This window comes from Chiloscyllium punctatum, chromosome 8 (assembly GCF_047496795.1).
Source record: "Chiloscyllium punctatum isolate Juve2018m chromosome 8, sChiPun1.3, whole genome shotgun sequence".
Taxonomy (NCBI): Eukaryota; Metazoa; Chordata; class Chondrichthyes; order Orectolobiformes; family Hemiscylliidae; genus Chiloscyllium; species Chiloscyllium punctatum.
The window spans coordinates 23,410,513-23,429,341 of NC_092746.1; the positions used below are offsets into that span (position 1 = coordinate 23,410,513).

An 18,829-nucleotide genomic window follows, 5' to 3' on the forward strand; every position below is an offset into this window, starting at 1 on the left:
GCTCAACACTATCTTTCACTCATCTGTCATACCTCTCTTTATTGCCCTGTGTTGACTCGTGAGCACCTCCTTTACAAGAGCTACAGCCTCAAAATTTCATTTTGAAATCTTTAGCTTTCCTATGCTTGTGTACTACTTCAACCACAAAAAATGCTTCAGACACTGAAGCTCTTTATTGATGTCTAAGAGCATTGACATTTGAGTAATTCACTGTCTATCAATTGTTTCAAATTGCAACAATTTTTCCACCAAGCTGCATCATGCTTTGCATCTAAAATCTGTAATAACGAAGTAGAGCAGCTACAGAGGCACTTCAGATCCCAGTGACTCATGGGCATTCTGTCTTATGTGCCCAAAGATTTTCAGGTTGCAAATCAATCTGTTCACTCACATGAAGACCAATGGCAAAAACCTTGAGAGATGCCACACTTGAATTAAGGAACAGCTGTCTTATTCTCTACTATCCTTTCATGCCTCTTTCGCATCTCCTCCTCTATCTACCACAGCGTTTTATACCTAGTACTGAAAGCAGCTTTAATCCCTCAAACTCTCTGTAATCCTCAGCAACTCACCTCTATTGAGTTTTAAAGGACCTACTTAGAAACACATATACAACCAATTTTTGATTTCCTTAATTAAATCAGCCACTGTAGTTAAGTTCCTTTCTCTCTCTCTCCAAGGTATTTCTGTGCGTGTGTTTGGGGGCGGGGGCGGCGAATGGGCATGGAGGGGGTGATGGTGGTGTTCAGTTTTACCTGGTTGTATTTTAATTTGTAAGCTTAAAAGTAAGTTGATATATTTGCATCAAGATTGTCTTTTTCCACACCATTTTAAAGACAATGAAAACTTTCTGTGACCCTTTCAGGCAAACAACTGTGGTATTGTTGAAAGTATACTGAATTGGGTCAAATTTAAAGCTCAAACACAACTGAACAAGAAGTGTTCGTCAGTAAAACACAGCAAAATCAAAGGCATTCCAAAATTGGATGATGCTAATGATGCAGGTATACCGTGTTTGCCTACATATTTATTACAATGGTGATGACATAAGCTGCCTTTTATAAGTGCTTAAAAATAGAATTGTTTATTTTTATTGTGATCACCGGTGCAAGTCTTTTTCATATTTGTAATTAGCTGTCAAAATTTCTCTGAAGTGCAAAAGCTTAGTGCAATATTAATTTTTAATAATTTAAATTGCAAGTTAAAGATGTCTGTCTATGTGTATATTTGAATCAGGTGGCAGACATTCTTCAGACTGTACATTGATTCTGACTGAAGGTGATTCAGCTAAATCCTTGGCTGTATCAGGTCTAGCTGTCATTGGACGCGATAGATATGGTGTGTTCCCATTGAGGGGTAAAATTCTCAATGTTCGAGAAGCTTCACATAAACAGGTACGGCCATACAGAGTTGGTGCAAATGAAAGAGTATATATTTTTGGATGCTTACTGCTTTGATATTATGATGCATGTATCATTGATCTCTCATGGTTAGTCCTTATTGTGCATATTTTTCTTCAGAATATGTGTCATACTTCTTTGCACTGAAATTCGTGGGAAATTCTTTTCAAATGTGTGAAGTCTTTGGATTGATGGAAGCATCCGATTGATGCAAAATACCATTAATGAAGACACTGCATAATAGCTTGAAAAAGCTTGCATAATCTATGTTGCAAACGGTGAAGCATACACTATAATTTCCCCTTTTGCACCATTTGGCTAACTGCAACAAGCTGTAGTTTTTGCAAGTTTCTGGCTTCTCACCTGTAGTTGTACTGAAATAATATGATTTTGCAGGCAAAAGGAGTTATCTATTCTTCACTGTCTAAAATGACTATCTTATTGAAACAAACATTGTTTTCTTAAATGAGGTCTCTTCATCTGATGGGGTTGATTGCAGACTGATAAGGAATCTGTTCCCCTTCCGCTAATTTCAGTCAGAGGTGACATTATCAATGTATTTTATTGGATTCAACTTATTGTGTAGACGATGTAGTTGGCACACAATAGGATAATGCTTGATATACCATCAACATTCCGGCAAGGATCATCCCCACTGAAAGGATTTCAAATGAAATTGATCTCTGTTAGACTGGGAAGTTTAGTAGCCATTGTCATTTTAAGAATGTTTCATGGAAGTGTTGAGGGTAAATCATGTGTGAATCACTAGTGCATGTGAGGGTAATTTCCCAGAAATATGTTCAGATGTCTAACTGTCTGCGCAAAAGCTCAAAAAGTCACCTGACTTTCTAAAATCCACTGAATGTACATTGTCCGTTTTCCATATTGCTTTTTATAAGTAGTGTCCATCTTCAAGATAAACTTCTTCGTCATATAACCAGATTGTAGCAGATTTTCAAGGTAAGTTCTATTTCCAGGATAATTTAATATATATATGGTCTAAAAATGGCAGCTTATAATGTGGAGTAGTTCTCAAATGATATTTTCCAGTAACAGGATGTTGCTGTCTATCTAAAATGATGTTTTCCTGTCTCTCAATTACGTAAGTTCCTAATTGTGCACATGGCTATACTTGCAGCTAATATAATTAGTCAAAGATGCTCTAGAAGTGACCTGTTTGTAGGTAGGGATCTGTTTTCTGCACACAGGTCCATTTGTTGTTGGGCATGACACAGGTAGTGTGTCCAGAGAAACAAATAGCTATGCTAAAAGCCTTGCACGTTTTGTTTGAATTACCAGGGAGCTTGAGTGGGCTACGGTTCCCTGTTGACTTGCGCGTGGAATGCCTCAGTCAATCACAGTCAACCTGCCAACCAGTTAGCATTCTTTTCTCCTGTCGTATAAATTATCATTATTATTTTAAAATTAAACAATTTACATTTATCCTGATCAGTGCAAATGTGCAAAGTTTCAGCAACATGTCTCTCATTTGGGTTCTGTGGTGTCAGATTCTGGGGTTCACTTTAACTTTAATTGTAAGACTTCCGTCGATTACAATTGTAAACTGTGTTGAGAGAGCTAATCTAAAAATTTGTTAGTTGTGATTAATTAAATACCTTTCCCAGGGTCAAATACATTTGAGTTTCATAGAATTGATTCAATTTTTTGAATAAATACCAAAGAAATGGTAATTAATAAAAATAGATTTTCACCTGATCTACTCTGGGTCACTGGCATGTGTCTCTGGTTGACTGGGCTCTTGTCTCCGTGGTTCAGTGGAATGCACTGCTGCCTCACAGCACCAGAGACCTGGGTTTGATTCCAGCCTCAGGCAAGTGTCTGTGTGGAGTTTGCACATTCTCCCTGTGTGCGCGTGGGTTTCCTCTAGATGCTCCAGTTTCCTCCCACAATCCAAAAGAAATGTGCAAGTTAGGTAAATTTGCCATGCTGAATTGCCCATAGAGTGAGGTGCATTAGTCAGGGGTAAGTATGGGGTGGGTCACTCTTCGGAGGGTCGATGTGGACTTGTTGAGCCGAAGGGCCTGTTTCCATACTGTAGGGAATCTAATCTAATCTCTTCTGATGAGTGAAATTATGCTTCTGTCTTTGGTCTTCCTTTCTGTGCAATTAACTACTAAGTATCATCGTTTACTCGTTCTTACTATCCACTATCTTCTGTGCATGATCAGAGATGTCCTGAACTTAATTGACTTCTCAATGTATGAGATAGCACATGATCAGTCTCCGATTGCTTGAAAAGTGTTATGCCCAATTCCTAATTGGTTTCTGTAAAAGTAATGGTCGTCTTAGTGATTTCACTTCCTATTGTCTCCTGATTCATTCTTAGTGCCAGTCACTTTGTAAAATAACTCTTTTGTAACAACTTGTCCATATAACTGTGCAAATGTTTTACATCTTTGATGTCAATGTGCCACCAATAAAGCCATTTATGTCTGTTGGAAGAATGTCATGTCGCCTCAGGTGAATAATTCTCATTCCAAATGTCCCATTTGTACATCTAGTATTCTGCAAAATCTATCAATATTGTTTAATGCAGAAGAACTACATGTGACACTACAATAACTCATACCTAAAACAAGTTTAAACTCAAAATAAACATGTAAAACTCATATAATATAGACCTTTTACATTAAGCTGCAAAGCAAAGCAAATTTAAAGCATAGCAATTTATTTTTGCCTGAAAGCATTTTCAAAAGTTAGCCTAGGTTTACACTAACTTTAGCAACAAAAATAAACATAAACCTAAAACATTATTTTTGACCATGTGGCTGTGTTTGCTTGGAGAATGTATTTTCAATTAATCTCAACTAAGGAAACCATACTTTAATTCCTCACTAATGTATGTCAAAAGAAGAATGGTCCCAACACTGACCCCTGGGACACCATTAGTCTGCAAAGCAATGCTTTACTACTACTCTCTGCTTTCTGCTCCTTAGCCTATCTTATATCCATGCATCTCTTTAATTCTATTTTTTTTAATCACTCAAACAACTTCTTTAAAATTGATACATGCATCAACTACTTTTGACTACAGTCCTCTCCATTACTTCAAATAATGTCAACCAATGAAATTTCTCACTTAATTTATTAGTTCATACTTACCAATTGCCAGTATTGTCTCTAGAAGTTACCTAAGCATCAGCATAAGTTGAGTGAGTGGAAATGACTAGGTTTATCCTTTTCCCTTCTTTAAAATAGTGAACAATTATTCCTGTTAGTTCACTGTGCAATGGGGAAGTGACCCGTTACATTGCAGCTTTCCTAGTTAAGGTGCGGGTCTCCGTGACGTTCCTAAACCTAGTTGCTGCATTTACTTATTCCGGTGAAGAGTTATCTTTACGAGCAAGATAACTTTTAACATGATTTTGTGTAAGCTGCCATGTCTTCTCCCAATCAGCAGTTAGTGATACAAACCTGAAAATGCTCTGGCAGTTGACCAGTATTTGTTGCGAGAAGCAGAAGTAACATTTCAGGCTGATATTTCACCAGAATGTGAAACGTTAATTCTGTTACATTTTTAGTAAGTGTTGCCTGATTGATCAGATTTTTCCAACATTTCATTTCAGTTTTTTGCAGTATGTTTTTGAAGCTGCTAAATGGTAGTACTTTTGCTAATTCGAGCTGCCAGGCTACATCTGTGCAGCATTAAATTGGGTTTGTTTCGTACAAGAAAAGTCCTTTCTTTTTCTGAAGAACGCAAATGGAGCTCAAATTCAATGTATCATTTATCCAAGCATAGGTTGGTCACAAGGTTTTAGGATGAAGGATTCACAATCTGTATTCTGATAAGGTAATAGATTCAAGCCACAGATAAACAAATCTGACCTTTCAGCATTTAATTTGATCAGTTAAAATTCAAGCACTCTTCTAAAACTCCATACATAGACAAAGAAAACATTGTACGATGGGCAGATATGGGTGAGTGACTCCAATTCACAGATTTTACCGAGGTGATGCTTTTGTGTACTATTATCCATGCTGCTGTTCTGTCTCTCTTCGTGCTTTTCAACTCTTCACAGGAGGTACAAGAGATTGGTACATTAACTGCTAAGTCTTATAGTTACTGATTTAAGGTCACAGCTTATAACAATTGGTAAGGGGGACAAAAATGGCTTGCTTCAGGCTTTAGATATTTTACCAGAGAGAAAGTTGCATTATTTTCCCCTTATGGTGATCTGAAGATTTCTGCCAGTATCATGCACACCCACAGACTGTTCAGCTACACACGTGCCAATATAGTTGTCAGGCTGGTGGCCTTTGTTTTCCACAATTGGCTACTTCTGTTATGCTAATCTCACTTTGTATGTATTGCTTGGTGTTGGCCTGTCAGCAAACAGTCTCCTTCACTATTTGAAGAAAGCAACAGTGTAAATATAACTTATATTGAGTTTAAATTTAACTTTTAAAAAGTGCAGTAATTCCTTTCACAATCCTTGGTTCTAAAGTGCCAATTTTCCCAATTCAGTCCACATTTAAAAATACAGAAAAGTAGCAAGTTATGGGATTTACAGTTTGTGTCATTAATGCTATAAATAAACTTAACTTCAAATGTGCAAGCTATCTTTTTATTAAATACTAAATACATACCAGAAGTTACTTAGAAAGTTGTGCACTGTTGATGTTTTCAATTGTTCGATTAATTTTAGGACATCATTTCAGGTTCCAGGTGGAATTTGCGTAAAGAAGCTAATTATTACCTCGACTACTAATGTAACTGATATGGGGAGAGGGGGAATGGGTGTGTGTATGTCTATCATAAAAATTTTTGTTTCAATCTATTAATAGCATGAAAGTTGTGCAATTCTACTAAAAACATGAATATGATTATTTTGTATTGCAGATAATGGAAAATGCAGAAATCAACAACATTATCAAGATAGTTGGCCTTCAGTACAAGAAGAGTTATGATGATGCAGAGTCTCTGAAATCTCTTCGCTATGGCAAGATTATGATCATGACTGATCAGGTCTGAAAGAGTCTTAATCAAAACAATAATACTGTTTAAAATTATAGAAAACCTAACTTGAGAGTAATAGAATAGAGCTGCATGCAGATATTCAGTGTACTAATAAATCTCCTGTCGTATTTTATTTTGAGGTACTTTTTGAAGTGTAGTCACTGTTGTTCAATAGGAAACCAGGCAGCCAGTATGCACTCAGAAAGCTGTGGCATTAATTATTGATCTCAGTCTTCAGCCAATTTGATTCCTACTGTGTGATATGGCCCTGGATACTTCAAAGGCTAATGGCCCCAACAATGTTCCAGCAATGGTACTAAAAACATGCCCTCTAGGAATAGCCATACCTTTGCGTTAAGCTGTTCTTGTTCAGTTTCTCAACACTACCCTAAAATATGGAAAATTGCTTCTGTACGTTCTGTGCACAAAAAGTAGGACAAACCCAAACCATTAATTACTACTCATCAGCCTACCCTCGATTGTCAGTGAAGAGATAGAAAAAGTTATCAACACTGCCATAGGTGACACTTGCAAAGGAATAATTGGGCAGTATGGTGGCACAGTGACTGGCACTGCTGTCTCACAGTATCAGGGACCTGGTTCAATTCTGGCCTTGGGTGACTGTCTGTGGAGTTTGTGCATTTTCCCCATCTCTGCATGGGTTTTAGCCAGGTATTTTGGTTTCCTCGCAAAGCCCAAAGACTGCTTGGTTAGGTGGATTGGTCATGCTAATTTGGCCTGTAGTGCCCAGGGACATACAGGCTAGTTGAATTAGCCTGTACATGTGAATGTGAACTTACAGGGATGGGGGATCGTGTAATCTAGGTGGGATGCTTGTTGAAGTGTTGAATGGTCTCTTTCTGCACTGTAGGGATTCAGTGATTCTAAGTGACTCAGGTTGGATACGTGGCTTCTGATCTCATTTACAGCCTTAGTTCAAACATGAACTAACTGATCTCCAGAGATGAGGCGGCGGTAGTGGCATTGACATAAAAGTGTCATTCTTTGAAGTATGGCATCATGGAAAAGTGGGAAAACTCTGTCGATTGAAGTTATACCTAGCCCAGAGGTAGATGTTTGTACTTGTTGGAGGTTGGTCTTTTCAGCTTTGGAGTTCCTTAAGGTAGTATCCTAAGCACATTCATCTTCAGGTGCTTTATCAGTGACTTTCCCTCCAACATAAAGCCAGATATGGGATTTGTTGCTGACGTTTATACAATTTTCAGGACCAGTTACAACCCCTCAGGAAATGAAGCAGTCCATGCTGGACAATGTCTGCCCACTGCTGAACAGGCTGCTAGGCAATAACCATCTACACTGAGAAAATCTAACCATTGTCCCTGAAAGTTAAATGGCATTGGCGTTGCTAAATTCCCCATGATCGATATCCGGGGACAGAGGGTGATATTTGTTCAATTCAGCTTCTGGTAGTCACAGTATTTATAAGATAAGAGCATATCAGAGGCTAGGATTCCATAGCAATTAACTCATCACTGTCGTCTCAATGTCTTTTTGCAAACTACAAAGCACAATCAGGAGTGTGATGGAAAACTCTCCGCTTTCCTGAATGACTGCAGCTCCATTAACCCTCAAGAAACTTGAAGCATCAACCAGAAGGCAGCTCACTTGATTGCCTCCTCAACCACTCCCTATTTATTTGTATTCCTTCCGTCACCATTGACGTACAAGATACGGTGCAGTAACTCACGAAGACTCCTTTAATTGAACCTTCCAAGCAGCAGATGTGGGAGTATCACCACTTGTAAAACCCTTCAGGCTGAAGGGCTTATGCCTGAAATATTGATTCTCCTGCTCCTCAGATGCTGCCTGACCTGCTGCGCTTTTCCAGCGCCACACCGACTCTGATCTCCAGCATCTGCCGTCCTCACTTGCACATAGTTAGAGTCATATTAGTAAGGGAAACTCAGGTTTCAAGGCAAAGGCAAATAGATCAAGTTGCAATTCAGAAAGAAGAAAAAGAGTTTATATGGCACATGTGTAATAAAGATTGTAATGTAATCTTGTGCCTTCTCTCTGGGCTTTTGTGGCAACGGGGGTGTTTAAGTGGATTGAAGAATGCAGTGTGGAAATCCAATCACCTTCTCACATTCACCCAATTCGGTTGTGTTTGGAAAACCTATGGACGGCCTTCCCACCTCTTTCTTTTTTAGGAGGGATGTTTGTCACCTTCTCTCTAACTGGCATCCAAGGCCCTCATTTCCTACACAACATTCTGCCCCTTGTCTAATTGCTGTGGGAGATTTAGTTAACTTTATGTTTTGTAGTTCATGAATTTTGACAGTTTATCACATTGACTAAGTATTACATTTACATGTCTTTAAATGTTACAGGATCAGGATGGCTCTCATATCAAAGGCTTGCTGATTAACTTCTTCCATCATAACTGGCCATCTCTGCTGCGGCACCATTTCTTGGAGGAGTTCATTACACCTATTGTAAAGGCTAGTTCAACCTTCAGATTACTGCAAATTTCACAGTATTCTGTATTATAATTATTGTTTAAAAATATTACTTTAATTTTTTTTCCCCATAAAGGCTACCAAAAACAAACAAGAATTAGCATTCTACAGCATTCCTGAATTTGATGAATGGAAAAAACAAGCAGACAACAACAAATCTTGGAAAGTAAAATACTACAAAGGTTTGTTACGTAAAAGTTCTGACACAAGCAGTCAAAAGTAAAAGCTATAGGAGGTGGGGGCAAATGTGACTTAATTTAGTAATTTTGTATTTTTGCACAGCTGCCAACAAGTTCTCTTAATGCTGATATACTATCGAACTGGAGTTGAATTTCATTCTGCCAATTGCAGGTACCCAATAGAGCTAATGTCAAGTAATAATCATAGTAAGTGCATATATAAAATGACTGGAATATATGATGTCTCTCACAGGTCTCGGTACAAGTACATCAAAAGAAGCAAAAGAATACTTTGCTGATATGGACAGGCACCGCGTAATGTTTAGATACACTGGCCCGGAGGATGACGCTGCAATTACTCTGGTATTACAGATAACTATTATAGAAAATAAAACTTGTCAACCTTTTAAAGAAATTGAGCTAAAAAGGTTTCAGGGCAAATCCAAAACTTACAGGTCAGTCTGTAAATATAATTCTCATGGAATTCAGGGAGAATTAGCCATTTGGATATAGAACTGGCTTGAAAGTAGAAGACAGAGGGTGGTGATGGAGGGTTGCTTTTCAGACTGGAGGCCCGTGACCAGTGGTGTGCTACAAGGATCAGTACTGGGACTACTCCTTTTTGTCATTTACATAAATGATTTGGATGTGAGCATAAGAGGTATAGTTAGTAAGTTTGCAGGTGACACAAAAATTGCAGGTGTACTGGACAGCGAAGAAGGTTACCTCAGATTACAACAGGATCTTGATCAGATGGGCCAGTGGGCTGAGAAGTGGCAGATGGAATTTAATATAGATTAATGCGAGGTGTTGCGTTTTAGAAAAGCAAATCGGTGCAGGTCTTATACATCTTAATGGTAATGTCCTGGGGAGTGTTGCTGAACAAAGAGACCTTGGAGTGCAGGTTCATTGTTCCTTGAAAGTGGAGTTGCAGATAGATGGAAGGTTGGGTTTGGTATGCTGTTCTTTATTGGTCAGAGTATGCAGTATAGGGGTTGCGGCTATACAGGATATTGGTTAGGCCACTTTTGGACTATTGTGTGCAACTCTGTCCTTCCTATTGGAAGGACGTTGTGAAACTTGAAAGGGTTCAGAAAACGTTTACAAGGATTGTTGCGAGGGTTGGGGGATTTGAGGTATAGGGAGAGGCTGAATAGTCTGGGACTGTTCTGCATGGAGCGTCAGAGGCTGAGGGGTAACCTTATAGAGGTTTATAAAATCATGAGGGGCATGGATAGAATAAATAGAGAAACTCTCTTTTCCCTGGGGTGGGGGAGTCCAGAACTGGAGGGCATAGATTTAGGGTGATAGGGGCAAGATATAAAATAGACCTAGGGGGCAACTTCTTCACACAGAGGGTAGTACGTGTATGGAATGAGCTGCCGGAGGAAGTGGTGGAGGCTGTTTCAATACCAACTATTAAAGGACATCCAGATGGTTATATGAATAGAAGTGGTTTTGAAGATATGGGCCGTGTGCTGGCGAATGGGGCTAGATTAGGTTAGGATATCTGGTTGGCATGGACGAGTTGGACCGCAGGGTCTGTTTCTGTGCTGTATATCTCTGACTCTAAATTCAGCACAAATCCTGTACTTAAGTATTGTGTTGTCATAAAACCAAAGCTGTAGGGGCAGAGATAGACAATTCAGCTCATCAAATCTGCTCTGCCATTCAAAGTGATCGTGGCTGATCTAATAATCCTTATGTCCTAGTTCCCACCTTATGCCTTGATTTCCTTACAGATTAAAATCTGTCTGACTCAGCCTTGAATATACACTGACACTGCCTCAATATCTCTCTATGGCAAAGAATTCCACATCCATGACACTCTGAGAAAAACAATTCTTTCTCATCTTTATTTTAAATTGGTGACCCTTTACCTATGAGTTTGTGTGCTTCTGCCATAGTCTCTCCCACTTCAGAAAAATCTCTCTCTATGGGTGGCTCAGCGGTTAACACTGCTGCCTCACAGTGTGTTCAATTCCAGCCTTGGGTGACTGACTGTGTGGAGTTTGCACGTTTGCCCCGGATCTGCATAGGTTTCCTCCGGATACTCTGTTCCCTCCCACAGTTCAGATGTCTAAGTTAGGTGGATTGGCCATGCTGAATTGTCCATATTGTCCAAGGATGTACAGATTAGCTGAATTAGCCGTGGAAATTAAAGGGATAAAATGATGGCGAGCTTATGCCCAAAACGTCAATTCTCCTGCTCCTCGGATGCTGCGTAACCTGCTGTGCTCTTCGATTCTGATCTCCAGCATCTGCAGACCTCACTTGCTCCTAATTAAGGGGGTAGACTAGCAGGCTGGGTCCTTGCTCTTCAGAGGGTGGGTGGCATGGTGGCACAGTGGTTAGCACTGCTACCTCACAGCGCCAGAGACCCGGGTTCAATTCCCGCCTCAGGTGCCTGTGTGGAGTTTGCACGTTCTCCCCGTGTCTGCGTGGGTTTCCTCCGGGTACTCCAGTTTCCTCCCACTGTCCAAAGATGTGCAGATCAGGTGAATTGGCCATGCTAAATTGCCCGTAGTGTTAGGTAAGGAGTAAATGTAGGGGTATGGGTGGGTTGCGCTTTGGCGGGGCGGTGTGGACTTGTTGGGCCGAAGGGCCTGTTTCCACACTGTAATCTAAAAGGGTCATTTGCAGTCTTGATGAGCTGAATGATTCAACATCTACCTTGTTAAGCTCACTAAGAACCTTATGTTTCAATAAGGTCTCCTCTCATTCTTTTAAATTCCAAACCCATGCAAAATCCTCAAGAAAACCCCTCCATACCTGAAAACAATCCAGTAAAACTTCTGTGAACTCCAGTGCCAGTTTACCTTTTCTTAGATAAGGGGACCAAACATCTTTCATTGGTTAGACTACAGCTGGAATACTATGTTGGTATAGATTAGAGCAGGTCAGGCACCATTTGAGCAGGAAAATCAACGTTTCAGGCAAAAGCCCTTCATCAGGCTTTTGCCCGAAATGTCTATTTTCCTGCTTCTCAGATGCTGCCTGACCTGCTGTGCTTTTCCAGCACCATTCTAATCTTGACTCTAATCTCCAGCATCTGCAGTACCCACTTCTGCCCTGTACTGGTATAGGTTTAGCAAGGTGTCTCTTTGATGATACATTATTTGAAAATCTTGCATTTACTTTCCTTTATTAGCCATTAATTTTAATGCTAACTTTTATGTGATTCACTCAAGAACTGCCAAATCCCTCTGTGCTGCAGCTTTCTGCATGTTTTCCAATTAAATAGTATTTGGCTCCTCTATTCTTCGTACCAAAGTGCATAACTTCACATTTTCCCATGGTATTTTCCATCTGCCAAGTTTTTGTCCACTCACCTAACCGGTCCATATTCCTCTGTAGAGTCTGTGTGTCATCCTCACTACCTGCCTTCCCACCTATGTTTTGTGTCATCTGCAAACCTGGTGATAATGCATTCACTTCCCTCATCCAAGCTATTCATATCATTGTGAATAATTGTGGCCCCAATACTGATCCCTTCTGGCACTCCACTAGTTTAGGATTGCCTACCTGAAACATCCCCTTTATCCCAATTTTCTGCCTTCTGTTGGTTAGCTAATCCTTATTCCATACTAAGATGCTGCCCCCAAAACCATGGTTCTCATTAAGTAGCCTTACATGGGGTACCTTGTGGAGTGCCTTTTGAAAATCTAAGTCTGTTGCATCTGCAGGTTCCTCAATCCTGCTGTCCTCTTGAAAGAGCGTTAATAAGTTTGACAAGCATGATTTCTTCTCCATGATGCTGACTGCTTGATTTGTATATTGCTGTTCCTAAATGCTGTACTATCTCATCCTCTTTAACATTATCCCAATGACAGATGTTAAGTTAACTGGCCAAAATTTACTTGTTTTTTTGGTTTCACGTGCTGTTTGAGTAAGGGTAATACCTTGGCAGTTTTCTGGGACTTTTCCAGAACCTAAGAATTCTTGGATGAATGCTACAAGTGTATTACAGGTACCAGATTAATTCCAGTGAATAAAGGCACAAAAACACATTTGTATTTTAATTGAGTTTACTTATTAATTTATTTTAATTTAGGCCATACTGTGATTGAGTTTTATAATTTAAAGAGTATATTTGGTAATGTATTTTTTAACAATATTGTGATTTCATCAGTAATTAGTCAGTAGACACTGCAGCATGGTGATCCTTCCACAGTTTATCAGATGTCTTTAATGTTACAACGTCTCAGGCTTTCAGCAAAAAGAAGATAGATGATCGAAAAGAATGGCTGACCAATTTCATGGAAGACAGAAGACAGAGAAGGCTACATGGCCTGCCAGAGGTCTGTGATGTTAAATTGTACTCTTAATGGCTGATATTTTGTTCTGTTGTATTTATGGTTGTGACTTTTCAAAATCTAATTTTACAGCAATATTTATATGGAACAGCAACAAAGTACTTGACGTACAATGACTTCATCAACAAAGAATTAATTCTTTTCTCAAATTCTGATAACGAAAGATCTATTCCTTCTCTTGTTGATGGTAAGTATTTCTAATGTGAAGCTATCCTATATATAATTAAGATTTGACTTTTTTTATCTTTGTTTCCCACTTATCCAAATTATGCCCAAAAATGAAGCCCGTGTCGTCTTATGCATTTTTAAAAAAAATTGCAATCAATCATGTTTAGTTTTAGTCATACAACCTAAAATCCCTTTCCTTGTTTCCCATTGTATCCAGCTTATTGACCCCAAATATTAGGAATATTAATGCAGGAAACATATGAATTTAGATTTGAGAAGCTGTCGATAAAATGATAAAAATTGGGGTGATGTAAACATTTTATTGTTTTGTATATAATTTAAAATCATTCTAATTTTATGAATTAGTGGTTTCATTTTTGATAAATTTATTTTCCACCTGGTGCTAATGGTTAAATATATAACTGGAATCATCCTTGTGTCGTGATGTTACTGCAGTAGTAATTCAGGTGCCCCTACTAACATTCAGGAGAGAAGAGTTCAAATCTCATTGTGGCACCCAGATTATTGTAAAATAAATAATATGATGAAAACCATTCTCAGAAATGATCATACTACTGGGTTGTTGTTATTAAAAATAAAATCTGAATCACTAATATCCTTTTGGGAAGCAGCTTACTGTCCTTAGCCATTCTGGTTTCCTTGTGACTCCAGATTCAATGCTAAGTGTTTGACTTGAAATGACCTAGTAAGTCACTTAGTTGTATCAAATGACTCCAGAAATCTTGAATAAGAACAAAAGAATTAGCATTGATCTAAGCACTGTAATGTCCTTTCCATGAACTTATGTCAAAGTTCGAAGAGCTGCATGTCGGCCTAGTTCAGCAACGGCTCAACAGTTATACCTTGCAGCAAACATCCAAGACTTCTCTGTCGCCATCCTTCGCTATGTCCTGTCTCAGTGAGAACTAAAGCAGTGAGACAGTGGTATGCAGTCAAGATTCTGGGAGTCCTCAACATTGACTCTGGGTCTCACAAAGTCTCATAGCATCAGGTGAAACATTAGCAAGAAACCTTTTGCTGATAACCATTGATGAATTAGTTTTCTTACATCACTTGCAAAGAAGTAGTAAGGGTAGAAAGGACAAGAAGGCGCTCTGTGGGGAACTTAAAGGTCCATCACTGAGTGCGGCTTGGTAGCACTAATATTGACTGAGCTGGTCAGGTTTTGAAGAAGATATCTGACCTATGGCACAATCAATGAGAGGGGGAAAACATATGCTTCACTTCATTGTCGGGCATCTGTTTGTTGCAGAAGCATGCCCATGACTGAATGTTTAAGACATAACCACCGCAGTTCTTGTGGAGATGAAAGCCTATATTCACACAAAGGATACCCACAGCTGTATTGAACGGCAAGACCACTCGCAAAATGCAATAGATTCAGCACAGATCTAGCAGCTCAAACAGGGCATTCGTGAAGTTCTACAAAGCATCAGCAGAAGCAGAATTTTATTCAAACTGCAATCTGTAAACCTTGCCTGCCATATCTTTCCATCAAGCCTGGGATTAACTCTCCCTCAATGAGAAGTATACAAGAACACGGCACGGTGGCACAGTGGTTAGCACTGCTGCCTCACAGCGCCAGAGACCTGGGTTCAATTCCCACCTCAGGCAACTGACTGTGTGGAGCTTGCACTTTCTCCCCTTGTCTGCGTGAGTTTCTTCTGGGTGCTCCGGTTTCCTCCCACAGTCCAAAGATGTGCAGGTCAGGTGAATTGGCCATGCTAAATTGCCCGTAGTGTTACGTAAGGGGTAAATGTAGGGGTATGGATGGGTTGCGCTTCGGCGGGTCGGTGTGGACTTGTTGGGCCGAAGGGCCTGTTTCCACACTGTAATGTAATCTAATCTAAACATCACTAGGCATAACTAAATACGGGATTGTACCCTGGTAGATTGGATAGCATGTATTCTGAATAGCAGAAGCAATGTGTAATATACAGAGCTAAACAATCCCAAAGCCAAGATATCAGAGTAAGCTTTGCACTCCTGCCTTGTTGTGAATGGTGGTGGACAGTTAAGCACCTAGCCAGAAGTAGCAACTCTGCAGAGACTCTCCCTTTTCTTTAGAAAGAAAAGATCTGCATTCACTGATGGCAGATCCAGCACATTGTTGTGAAGACAAGAGTGAATTATTTCCAACTATGGTAAACCAGAAGTGCCAAATGGAAGATCCATCTCCATCTCCTACTGAGGTCTCCAGCTTCATAGATTCCAATCTTCAACCAGTCCAATTCAGAATACTTTTTATCAAGAAGCAACAATATTTACTGGATGCAGCAACGACTGTGGACCCTGAACAATGTCCCCAGTGCTCCAGAACCACCTGGGTCTTTAGCTTAGGTGTTCTAGTGTACCAGCAACACTGGCATGTACCCAAAAATGTGCAAAATTGCTCAGCTGTGTTCTGTTCAAAAAACAGGGCAATTGCATTTGTACCTGCTGTGTCAATTTCTTTGGAGTCATCAGCACAGTGAAAGAAGATCCTGTCAAATTTTTATTAGGTAGCACCTACTTGGCCATAATCTACTGACTGATGCTCAGTTTGAGTTCTGCCAAGGCTAATTCACTCCTATCCTGCATTACAGACTAGGTCCAAACACACACAAGCACTAAATTCCAAAGGTGAACTTAGGGTGATTGCCCTTGGATCAGTGCAGCTTTTGACCAAGTTCACACGAAAGAATTGCAGCAAAATCGTGTTGATGGGAATTGGAAAGAATGGTCTCTAACAATTAGTGTCACGCCTAGCATAAATGGTCCTGTTGTTAAGTGCCACCAATATCAGCTGTCGAACATTATCACAGAGGCTCCTCAGCAGTGTCGCGGACCCAAATATCTTCAGTTGCAGTGCCAATGACCTTCCTTCAGTCATAAAGTCAGAAAAAGAGATGGTTGCACAACAGTCAGTATTGTTCACAACTGTAGAAACTGAAGCAGTTTAAACTTAGATACAGAAATATTTAGGCTGATAAGAGAAATTAACATTTACCCCAGTCTAGTGGCAGGTGATTTGTGCCAGGAGAAATTTCTTCATCCAGAGTGGTGAGCCTGTGTAATTATCTGTCAAAGAGAGTTATTGAGGCCAAAATATTGAATGTTTCCTTCAGGAACGATTTGTATATAGTTTTTCGGGCTAAAGGGTGTGGGGAGAAAGCAGGAACAGTGTACTGAGTCAGATGATCAGTCATAATCAAATTGAATGGCAGCGCAGGCTCAAAGAGTTGAATTGCAGTGTCCTGCTCTTTGTTTTTGTGACCATCCCTAACAGGGAGAAGTAAATAGAATTAGAATTCCTACAATGTAGAAACAGGTCTTTCGGCCCAACAGGTCCACACCGACCCTCCAAAGAGTACCCTACCCTATATTTACCCCTAATTAATAACCCCCACCACGGGCAATTTAGCATGGCCAATTCACCTAACCTGCATGTTTTTGGATTCTGGGAGGAAACCGGAGCACCCGGAGGACACTGGGAGAATGTGCAAACTCCACGAGGCGGGAATCGAACCTGGGTCCCTGGCACTGTAAGGCAGCAGTGTTAGCCACTGTGCTGTCTTTTGTATAATCCTTTGTAATAATCTTTTGACATTGAATGCACTTGCTGTTACTAAATCCACAACGTCACCATCCTGGGGATTACTCTTGACCTGAAACTTGACAGGACTAGCCATATAAACATGGCAACAAGATCAGAATATGGACTGGGAATTCTTTGGCAAGTAGCTCACTTACAGTTTAAAACTTGTCCACTAATTTACTAAACACAAATCAGGAGTGTGAGCTGTTCATTATTTGCCAAGGATGAGTAGAGCTCCAGCAACCCTCGAGGTGGTCACCATAATTCAAGACAAAACAGTCTACTTGATTGGTACCCCACCCTCGCCTTAACTGTTCGTTGTCTTTATTTCTGATACCCAGTGGCAACAATGTTTACTGTTTACATGGTGCTTGCAGCAGCTCACCAGTTTCGGTAGTACCTTCCAGACTTGTGGCATTTGCCTCCTAGAAGGATAAGGGCTGCATTTAAAAAAAAACACTGCTGACAAGTTCTCCTCTATGTCACAAATCATTCTGACTTGGAACTAAATTGTTTCCTTCACTATCGCGATCAAAATCCTAGAACCTCTTCCTTAACAGCACTGGTGATGTACCTATACCACGTGGACTGCAGCAGCACCTTATCACCACCACTTCTCAGAATCTTGGATGGGCAATAAATGCTGATCTTCAGCACTGACCGTGTTCCGTGAGTTTATAACATGATACAGCAGAATTTGTACACTTGAGATATTTTTCAATCCTTCCTATGTCTGAAGAAGGCCCACCCTTCTCTTGAAATTTTCTAGTTTTTACTAATTTATTAAATTGTGTAGCAAGCTTTTTATTAACTGGCACCTATTGGACCAGGACTGTACAGGCTCGACGTGTGAAAACAGGCCCTTCAGCCCAGCAAGTGCACACCGACCCTCTGCAGAGCGACCCATTCCCCTGACTAATGCACCTAACCTTATAGGCAATTTTAGCACGGCCAATTCACCTGACCTGCACATCTTTGGACTGTGGGAGGAAACTGGAGCACCCGGAGGAAACCCACGTAGACACGGGGAGAATGTGCAAATTCCACACAGACAGGTGCCCGAGGCAGGAATTGAACCTGGGTTCCTGGTGCTGTGAAGCAGCGGTGCTAACTGCTGCGCCACCATGCCACCCCCTTGATCAAATATTCCAATTATCAATAGGATAACATAGTTAATATAAAAACATATACTGTAAGTAATTGAAATGTAATGCAGGGAGCATACACGTCACTGTTATACATTATTTACAGAATAAATTGCCTAAATAATAATGCAGCTTTGCCCAAAGAAAGCTTACTGGCAGAAAGCCTTCTCTCTCGCACCTTCAACTGACTACTCAGATGTCACAAAGATCTCAATAGTACAGTAACCGCCTGGTATTGAGGTATATGATTTTTGCTGGTTTATTGAGATTGCTAGTTCATAACATGCTGATTAAAACAAAGTTTCCTGTATAGTAACAGTTGTATAAATTTGTTTCAGGCTTAAAACCTGGGCAACGCAAAGTCTTATATACATGCTTCAAGAGAAATGATAAACGAGAAGTTAAGGTTGCTCAGTTGGCAGGATCAGTGGCTGAAATGTCGGCTTATCACCATGGTGAGGTAAGTACAAACACATCTATTCTGCAGTTATAGTTCATATCAAATAACAATTTGATCTGTGTTTTGAAGTTTTTTTTTGTATGTGCCTTAGCCCCAAATGCAGAG

At 40.0% G+C, this 18,829-nt stretch overlaps 1 protein-coding gene across 2 annotated transcripts in view; it reads left to right on the forward strand.

The window, feature by feature from the left end:
- top2b (DNA topoisomerase II beta) overlaps positions 1-18,829 on the forward strand; it is a 157,455-nt gene that overhangs the window by 67,249 nt on the left and 71,377 nt on the right. For both annotated transcript variants that reach the window (XM_072575240.1, XM_072575239.1), the window contains exons 11-19: positions 866-1,004; positions 1,237-1,394; positions 6,262-6,387; positions 8,730-8,840; positions 8,935-9,040; positions 9,291-9,400; positions 13,246-13,338; positions 13,426-13,540; positions 18,603-18,724. In XM_072575240.1, coding sequence (XP_072431341.1) covers positions 866-1,004; positions 1,237-1,394; positions 6,262-6,387; positions 8,730-8,840; positions 8,935-9,040; positions 9,291-9,400; positions 13,246-13,338; positions 13,426-13,540; positions 18,603-18,724 — 1,080 coding nt within the window. The remainder of the gene's footprint in view (positions 1-865; positions 1,005-1,236; positions 1,395-6,261; positions 6,388-8,729; positions 8,841-8,934; positions 9,041-9,290; positions 9,401-13,245; positions 13,339-13,425; positions 13,541-18,602; positions 18,725-18,829) is intronic.